General features: G+C 53.3%; 1 protein-coding gene across 1 annotated transcript; it reads left to right on the top strand.

The window, feature by feature from the left end:
• Positions 1-1,992: 1,992 nt before the first annotated feature.
• On the top strand, positions 1,993-6,957 carry gprc5ba (G protein-coupled receptor, class C, group 5, member Ba; the record flags this gene model as incomplete). Its single annotated transcript, XM_079745977.1, has 3 exons — positions 1,993-3,031; positions 4,015-4,256; positions 5,607-6,957. The coding sequence occupies 3 exons, from the start codon at positions 1,993-1,995 to the stop codon at positions 5,649-5,651; spliced, it is 1,326 nt and encodes a 441-aa protein (XP_079602103.1). The 3' UTR covers positions 5,652-6,957.
• Positions 6,958-10,000: the final 3,043 nt, after the last annotated feature.

Raw genomic sequence — 10,000 nt, 5'->3', positions numbered from 1 at the left:
TTCTGTCCCGGTGTAACGGCGAACTTCACCTCACCGCGCCCGCTCGCCCGTTGGGAGCAGAATGAGGAGGATGTGTGTTGGCTGAGGCTATCCAGTGTCTTCACATGGCATGTAAATATCGTGTTACTGGTTATTTCTGGACGGCTTCGCTGACTGGAAGTTATGGGGCCTAAGCAAACTGCTGTTGAGTCTGATGAATCCCAGGGAATAAACACACTCTCACACACACTCAGACACCGGGACCCTCCGATAGATCTGCGGTCGGCCCTGTGTGTGTGTGTGTGTGTGTGTGTGCGTGTGCGTGTATGTCCGTGCATGGGAGACGAGAGATTCTAATGTTAGGATTCCATACAGATGATGAGTACGTACACTGAGCCTTGACAGCGACTGGAAAATATGCCCCGTAAAGGTCAGCGATGAGCTGCAGAAGGCGGCGTTGTTGTTTACTGGTAACCAGGCTTCCTCCTGAACACCCAGTGTGTATCTGAGCCTGGATTGCGACACGGAATACAAGTCATCAAAGCCCCTCTGAGAGACAGGTATAAGGGCCTGACGAGCTCTTGCAGTTTATGCGATTAGCCTAGTGGCACTAAAAGTCCGCATGTGAGAGAGATTCTCTCCGTGTGTGTCTGGCTCATGGGTTTAGGCGGGAGGATATTTGGCTGTAGAGGTCAAGGAAGACATTGATTCTCTCCTTTGTACTCAGCTTTTGTACTTGTCTTGTGCGTTTGGTGTGTGTGTGTCTGTTTGCGTGTGTACACACGTGTGTGCGTGGGCGTTTCTGTGTGTGTGTGTGTTTGTGGGCGCGCCTGTATCTGTGTGCGTGCATGTGCGTGTCTGTGCGTGCGTGTGTGAGCCTGTGTCTGTGTCTGTGTCTGCGAGCGTGTGTGTCTGTGTATGTCTGTGTGCGTGTGCGTGGGTGCGCGATGCATATGGTCCTCCAGATGGGTGTTCGTAGCGGCACCCGGCACCTTTAGGTGTCCGGACGCGTGGTAGAGAGCATGAAAACAAACTAGTTCCTCTTCTCGCTCCGCACTCCTGTTTTCATCGTGAAAAGATGTCTGATAGCGCAGCTGTTTGTCTGACGGCAAATGGCCGAGGCATTGAGACTAACTGAGTTTTACAGGCGGACTAATGTAATCAGAATAAATCAATCATGGAAAAAGTGTTTAGATTTCATTTCAGGCGGAAATCACTAAAACCTTTTGTTTGATTACTTGTATTTACTTTAATTTCAAGTGAGGTCATATAAAAGATGAGATTTGTGTTTCCCTTCTTAACAGCTTTTACAATTCTTTCACTTGTATAATGGACATTTATGTTCCTGCGAGATAAATAGCTACGACAAATCTTATCAGCCAAAATGCATTTTACTTAAATGCATTAACACTATAATTCATACTCAACCCCTGGTTTTCAAACTTCCCCTTAGCTAAATTTGTACAGGCCATTGTGTGTGTGTGTGTGTGTGTGTGTGTGTGTGTGTGTGTGTGTGTGTGTGTGTGTGGGGCAAGGCTCCAGCCATGTTGTTGTGACGCCGTTCTTTGTTGCGTTGTTATTCTGAAACGCAGACATGCCCATCACATGCGCTAAGCCTCGCGGCTAGATGATTACCGTGGCGATGATTGACTGCTCTACGATCACACTGACTCACCCTCTGCTCCTCGCTTTCCCCCCCGCTTTCTCCCACTCTCTTCATTGTTCTTCTCTGTTTGGTGTTTCCATTGTTTTGTGTTCTTCACTCTCCGTCTCTCTCCCCCTGTCTCCCTCTATCTTTTTCAATCTCTCTCTCTCTGTCTCCATCTCTCGCCCTCGCTCTTGGCCTCTGTCTGTCTGTCTGGCTGTCTGTCTGTCTGTCTCTATCTTCTCTCTCCCCATCACTCCTCTCTCTCTCTCGCTCTCTCTCTCTCACCCTCTCCCGCTCTCTCTCTCTCTCTCTCTCTCTGTGCCGTGGTGTCTCTCTCCCCCTCCCTTGGCGTCTCTCTCTCAGCGATGGCCTTCCTCCGCCTGGCGTTGACGGCGTGGGCGCTGGCCGCGTCCTGGCGCCCCGCCCGCGGCCAGGACCCTGACGACCAGTCGGGCCCGTTGCCGCGGGGCTGCGGCTGGGGCCTGGGGCGGCCCTACACCCTGCTGTGCGACCTGGACGCCGTGTGGGGCGTGGCGGTGGAGGCGGCGGCGGCGGGCGGCGCCCTGGTGTCCCTCCTCCTCGCCCTGGTGCTGCTCTGCCGCCTGCGGGGCATCAGCGAGGCGGAGAAGCGCAGCGGCGTTGGGCCGCTGCTGCTGCTGCTGATCGGCGCGCTGGGCCTGTTCGGCCTCAGCTTCGCCTACCTGGTGGAGCGCGACGAGTCCCTATGCGTGCTGCGCCGCGCCCTGTGGGGGCTGCTCTTCGCCGTGTGCTTCGCCTGCCTGCTGGCGCAGGGCGTGCGCCTCCGGCGGCTGGGCGGCGGCCGGCGGAGCCCCGGCGGCTGCGCCCTCACCGGCCTGGCGCTGGGCCTGAGCGCCGTGCAGGGCATCATCGCGGCCGAGTGGCTTCTGCTCACCGTGCTGCGGGAGGGCCGCGCCGCCTGCCAGTACCTGCCCGTGGACTTCTCGCTGGCCTGCAGCTACGTGCTGGCGCTGCTGCTGGCCGCCCTGGCCGCCGCCTCGCTGGCGCTGTGCGGCAAGACGCGGCAGTGGCGCTGCCACGCCGTGTGGCTGCTGGTCACCTGCCTGCTGTCGCTGCTGCTGTGGGCCGCCTGGGTGGGCTTCTATCTCTACGGCAACGCCTGGCTGGGCCGCTCCCCCGAATGGGACGAGCCGGCGCTGGCCATCGCCCTGGTGGCCCAGGGCTGGCTGCTGCTGCTCTTCCACGCCATCCCCGAGGCGCACCTGTGCATGCGGCCTCCGCCCCAGCCCACCGCCCCGGACTACTTTGACACCTCGCAGACCTCCACCCGTCTGAGGGAGACCAGCTTCGACGAGGACATCCCCCTGTCCCACCGGCAGTTCGTGGAGAACCAGGGCTACGGCTACAGCGACGAGGGCACCCCAGGTACGCTCCGGCACGCCGCGGGGCTCGCTAGCTAGGGCCGGGGGGGCGGGCGTACGGGGAGGTGCCACAGGGGACCAGGCTTCACTGGTTCCACGCCCCATCGACTGGGTTCCGGGGGCCCACTGTCAACAGTCTTTGTCTGCATATTGACAAAAGCGTCTACTGGTCCTCTACTGGTCCAGCATCACGTCGGGTCTTTGCTCATTTAGTCAAGGCCTATAATTAAAAATATATTTACCAATATTGCAGTAATTAACAATGCCTTCCTGTACTGTTGAAATATGGATAGAGGGAAAGGCTACAACCATAGGGGCTAAACTCGATGAAACAGTCAGCCATTGAAACATGGGTGAAAACATGGGTTTCCTGCTTCAGATTAAGGCTAAGCCATGTGATCTGCGATCCACTCAAAACACCCCCGCGACCCACTTATGGGACGCGACCCAACAGTTTGAGACCACCATGCTAAACAAATTCACAGCCACCAGTCTGAGCCGCAGCAGCACTGGGAATGGCCAAAAGGTGTTCATCTATCACCAGTGCCCGGTGATAGATGATCCCCTGGGGAACAAGGAGGCTCTTTGGGGATCGATGATTACCTCCACAGTCATCATCGTTAGGCACGAGACGAGGAAGAGGACATGATGATTCATGACCGTCCTGCGTCACAGCAGCCATCACATGCAACACACATCTGACTCTCTCCTCCCTTCTCTCCCTCTCTCCTCCTCTCTGTCTCACCCCGCCCCTTTTCTCTCTCCCCCTCTCTCCTCCTCTCTCTCTCCCCCCACCCCTTCTCTCTCTCCCCCCTCCCTCTCTTCTCCTCTCTCTCCCCCTTCCCTTTCTCTCTCTCTCCCCCTCTCCCTGCCCTCTCTCTCCCCCTCTCCCTCTCTCCCTCCATGTTTCTGTCTCTCTCTCTCTCCCCCCCCCCCCCCTCTCCCCTCTCCCCCGCTCCCTCTCCCATTTCTCTCTCTCCCCTCCAGGGATGCGAACCGGTGGAGGAGGAGGAGGCGGTGGCGTGGGCGGAGTCCCGGGCAATGTGGGCGGGGTCGGCCCCGGCCTGGTCGGGGGAGGGGGAGGAGGAGGAGGAGGAGGAGGAGGAGGAGGAGGAGGGGGAGGAGCCGGCAGCCACCACAACGGCAGCACGGGCGCCCGGCCCAGCGCGCCGTTCCGCAGCAACGTGTACCAGCCCACCGAGATGACCATGATCCTGAACGGGGGAGCGGTGAGTACTGCACCACAGACCCAGGTACCCCCCCCGCTCTGCACGCCGCTCAACGCGCCGCTAGCCGCTAGCCGCCCGCCCGCTCGCTCGCTTCCGCCGCAGTGAACCGCATGGGCGCACACACACACACACACACACACATTCAAACGCACGCACACATTTAAACACACAGACATTCAAACGCACACACGCATTTAAACACACACACATTTAAACACACACACACACACATTCAAACGCACACACAAATTTAAACACACACACACATTTAAACACACACACACACATTTAAACACACACACATTTAAACAAACACATTCAAACGCAAGGACATACACTTTCAAAAGCACACAGACATTCAAACGCACAGACATACACTTTCAAACGCACACACATTTGAACACACACACACAGACAGACAGACAGACAGACAGACAGACTCACAGACACACTTACATGCCTGCGACACATTGGAAGATCCAATGCCACTCACACACAAAACACACACACACACACACACAAATACACACACATACGTTCGGCAATTTACGCAAAAGTCGGATGCAAAACACACACATCCAACATCCAAAATGTTGGATGTGTGTATGTGTGCGTATGTTTGTGTGTTTTTGTGTGTGAATGACATTGGATTGTCCAATGTGCCGCAAACATGCAAATGTGTATTCGAGGGCACGCTTGGACCGATTGTGTTTGTGTGTGAAAGAGCCCGGTGCATGCTTGTGTGTGGATGACGCAGGCTACCGCGCGTGTGTGCTTGCTCGCTTGCTTGCTTGCTTGCGTGTGCGATTAAGCTGCGATGCTATCTCCTCAGTGAGTGATGCGAGTGGGCCCAGAAGCCTGTCAGACCCTACAGTGGCCACAGGATGAATGGGCCACTCGGGCCGGCACAGGTGACTGCCTCCCAGATACCGCCGTTATAAATAACCCTCCTGGCCAGGCTCAGCTCCGCCGCCCTGGGGTCCTGCCAGGAGGTCCACACTGCTGGGGCCAGGAACCTGCTAACGCTCAGGCTGCATGAGTTGGGAGATCAAGTCCCAAAACATTCCCGTCGTCTGACGATTCTGAGTCGCCGCATTCGCTGAGCATGCATTAAAAGCGAATGCGGTGCCGGATGCATTAAACATGGCGCTGTATGAATGATGTATGTGTGCGCTTGTGTACACATAACACCTGGGCGTTTTGCAGCCGTGTAAATGCCTGGTGGCCTGCAGTAAATGAAAAAACAACAATACGCGCATGTGTGTGAAGATGCATTTGTATTTGCTAGCGAGAAACAGAGCATTACATTCTCTCTCCCTCTCTCTCTCTCTCTCCCCCTTTCTCCCCTAGGTCCCTTCTGCCCCTCCGACCTACACTGGGAGGCAGCTGTGGTGAGCATGAAGCTGATCAAGTCGAGGGAGAAGGAAAGAAGCGAAAGGAGAGAGAAACGGACAGAGTTGGGAGGAGGAGAAGGAGGAGGAGGAGGAGGAGGAGCAGGAATGACTAGACCCTTGAGGGATTTTCGGTTGTAACAGACTCAATCATGGACACCAACCAGCCCTAACCCATCCCCCAAACCCCGCCCCCCTCACACACTGCCCCCACCCCTTTACTTTCTGTGCTTGGTCCGCAGGATTGACATTTGCTGTGTGTGCTGACTGCCAGTACCTCCTGATGTGTGTGGAGTGGGTAGAGCTAGGTCCCCCTGGGGTTGGCGGGGACAGATCTGGGGTCACATCCTCTTGAGTGGCACCTGTAGTTCACCAATAGCACACCTGTAAAAACACCTTTTGGCTGCTCCGCGAAAAATAGCCAGAAAGAGAGGAAACAAATACTAAAGCCGACTTGGCTCCGAAAAGATTAGCCTCTTCCCCCAAGACTATCGCACTGTAAGCACTATCGAAAACTGTGAAATCTATTGCTCTCTCTCTCTGTCTCTCGCTCTCTCTCTCTCTCCCTAGCACTCTCTCTCTCTCTCTCTCTCTCTCTCTCTCTCTCGATTGCTACCACAGTGTGAGTATCCTTTCTGGGGACCCATGACATGCTGGCGCATGAATCAGAATCATTTGGCTCTGTCCTCCAACCACAACTCCTGCTTGGGTACACAAAGTCTGTGTGTGTGTGCGTGTGTGTGTGCGTGTGTGTGTGTGCGTGCGTGTGTGTGGTTCTGACTGAGCGTGAGTGCTTATTATGTGTTCACACCCCCTTCATCTCTACTTTGGACAACCGTCACACTTAGAATCTGTGCTCGGTCCAATATGTTATAACCGGCAATCATCCTCACACACACACACACACACACACACACACACACACACACACACACACACACACACACACACACACACACGCCCCTCTAAACCTGACACTTCTCTCAGCGAGAACAAAAACAACAATCAATCACCTGCCTCTCCGATACATCAGAGAGGCCTGCGCCGGGCCGGGGTTCTGATTGGACGAGAGAGGTGTCAGTCAGTGGCTCTTTTTTGAATCTAGGTCAGACTGCTGTGAGAATAGAGGCATGGAGCTCTCCTCTCTCTCTCTCTCCCCCCCCCCCATCTCCAGTGGCCAATGGCTGTCTGGAGCAGCCCGGGGAGGCCGTCGCCTCGCATCAGCCGACGAGCACTGAGGGAACTGGGGTCGTCTGCACGGCGGGCCGGCCCACATGAGCCACTGGGGAGGGGGGTGTGGCAGGAAGGGGAGATCTAATGGGGGAGATTGGATGATTTTTTCAGTGTCGTTGAGGGGTGGGGGGTGGGGGGAGGGGGGGGGGGGGGAATCAGTCAGAGTCGGCTTTATTTGGTGCTACATTCATCTCCTCCTTCACAGCGGGACGTGGAGACATGCTGACGGGCCCTTCACTCACACACGCGCACACACACACAGACACACACACACACACACACACACACTGGCCTAACTGGGAGCCGCCCATTAAGTATGGTTGAAGGACATCGAGACAGAGAGAGAGAGAGAGAGAGGCAGAGGGAGAGCGAGAGAGGCCTGGTGACTCCTTGCTGTCTCCGTTTACCGGAGCCTGAGTGAGCCCTGGTTCAACATGGTGAGGTGGACTGAGGGCAGATCAGATGTGAGTGTTTTTAAAGGCGAGGAAGAGGAGAAGGACAGCTGGGAGCAGTACAGTGACCGGAGGTTAGACTCAGTGCTTCTAGGTAACATTAGCCGTGTGCGTGTGTGTGCATGTGCGTGTTGACATTGATCAAGAGCTGGTATAGTGTCGTTTTTATGTGTGTCAAGAGTGAGAGGAAGGTAGTGAATGCCCTTACACGTGTGTGATGAGAGTGAGTGAGTGTGCGTGTGCACATGTATGGTTCTGTGTGTGCATGTGTTTGTGTGTTACGTCCTGAAGTACAGAAGCCCCCCCCCCCGTCTATGTTTCTACGGGGAAAACAACAGAAAGCAGAATTCCCCGCGCCAGCGCGTCTTTGTGCCAAGAAAGACTCTGGTTTCACTGGAGTCTCCCATTTCCCCTTCTCCCATCCTTCCCAGTCCACTAGCTGGGTGACAGAGTCTCCCCGCTGGGTGAGCTGTGTACAGAAAGCGTGCTATACACCTAACTGACTTTTTTTTTTTATTAATGTTTAGATTAAGTTTAGTTTCCAGCGGTGACACCAACACAAACACTGTACGTCCTCACTACTGCTTTCGTTGGATTGCTTTGCATTCAGACATTTTGCCTGTTCACATTGAATTTTCTCTTCTCTTGTGTCTTTTTGTTTTTACTGATTTGAATTCATTTTATTTTGGATATGTTTTTGAAATTATTGGACATGATTTTAATATTTACTGTGTTTAACCGTCAAGAAAAGATGACTTGGGAGGTTCCGATCGGGTTTTTATTCTTGCAAAAATATTGTTTCACCCCTGTGCAGTACCATGATGATCCGTCGTGACTACAGTGTTCTGTCGATGTAACATCTAATGTTCTTTCTTTCTTCTATAAACCGTGATGCTCCACAAACTCTGTACTGCCGGCAACGGCACAGTCTGTAATATAATGAGGTGAGCGAGGAGGGCTGCGAAGGTCAACGACCCTTGACCTTTCCCCTATGCTCGTACCAGTGACCCCCCCTCCGAAACCTACGATCTGACCGGACTGGGCAGGGAGGGCATTCAGCCTACAGTATTGTGTTTGTCATCGATGGAGTCCTCCACGGGGGGGCTCTGGTTTCGTACCCCAACACGAGCCCGTCCCAAGCTCTCCATTTGGGGCCGTACAGGGTCAGAACTAGGGCCTGGGGCCCGGTCTTCCCTGGGGGCCCCCCAGACCGGGTCGGGGTTCGGGGAAATGGGAAGCGGACGGACGGAGAGGAGATTTCGTTTGACGGCCCCGGAAAACACCGGAGGAAGGTTTATCCAACATATTGTGATGTTTTCACTCAAACGTGGAGTACACGAAAGAAGAATAATAATACTACGATACCGTGACTTTGTAGATCTTTTGCACTCGTTGACTACCTATCTGTGCATGCCCATTACCACTTCTACATGTGAAGCCCTTTTTCTCAGGCCATGCTGTCGAATACCGATTCTATTTATGTCAAAAAGGCTTTGTGACTACAATCATATCTTCAGTGTATACGAGATCACACCGTTCAATATATATCTATAAATGTGTGTGTGTCTTTTCCTGAACATAAACAAAAGGAAGCCAAGATTTCAGATTTGTTTTTAAAAAAAAAGGAAATGGAATCAGGCGGTCGAGGGGAATTGGGTTATCGCCGGTCGGTTGACTCTCGTAGCCGGAACCGACGACTGAAGGCAGCGGAGTGGGGGGGTAGAACGACGAAGAGACAATTCTAACTTAGGCTGTGAGTGAAAAAAACAAAAAAACAAAAAAACAACAACAACATACTATGGTGAGATTTGTGAGATTTGCACAACAGTTCTCTTAAGTGTTACATTCATCGTTCCCTGGTCCTGTTGACCTCCCTATCCTACCTGTAGGTCTGACTTGGTTATTCCCAGCTCCCCACCCATGGTCAGGGATCACCCTTCCGTCAGACTGCCCTGTCTGACAGGAGCGCGGGTGCTGGGGGGAGTTGACGGAGGTGATGCTAGTTCCCACAGCTGTGACAGTGAGTGCAGTGACACAGCATGCCTATGTATAGAACTCGTTCCCCCCGGATTAGACGAAGATGAAAAAAATGGTGAACTCACTTTGTTTCTGTAACTGATCCAGGCAAAAAAATGAAAATATATATATATGAAAAGTTCAATGAAAAAGTTCAATAAAATTGTCATGTTTGTAGGTAACTTTTAACGGCTGTGGTCTTTATTTTTTTCTTTGTGCGGTCGGACGTGTGAACGTAACAAGGTGACAAGGTGGCAAGGTAACAACTCCCCTCAAGGATTTCTTTCTATATGATAGGGGTATCATATTTTGGTGCCGGTCTTGGATAGAATCGCTAAGCAAACTAGTCCTGAAGGGATATGTTTACTGACACGATCATGAGTGCATTTATTAAATCCTAAACAAACAGAATCTCTAAATACCAACAGATATTCCAGCTTTGAAGCTTCCCACTCTGAGATCCTCAGACAGGCCAGATCTGCTGTACTGAATCCCTCCCCAAGACACCGTCTCAGTCTCTAAATAATGGATCGCCCTGGGGCTCCTGTTTACTTAACCAACCACCAGGCCTTCGCCCTATCGTCTCTCCCTCTTCATCCGTGACTCACCTCTCGTCCCGACAAAGAAAGTCATCTCCAAGCTGCTCTCGGCC

The sequence above is a fragment of the Pollachius pollachius genome, assembly GCF_949987615.1.
Source record: "Pollachius pollachius genome assembly, chromosome: 11".
In the NCBI taxonomy this organism is placed as follows: Eukaryota; Metazoa; Chordata; class Actinopteri; order Gadiformes; family Gadidae; genus Pollachius; species Pollachius pollachius.
This window is presented reverse-complemented; position numbering and strand designations above follow the sequence as displayed.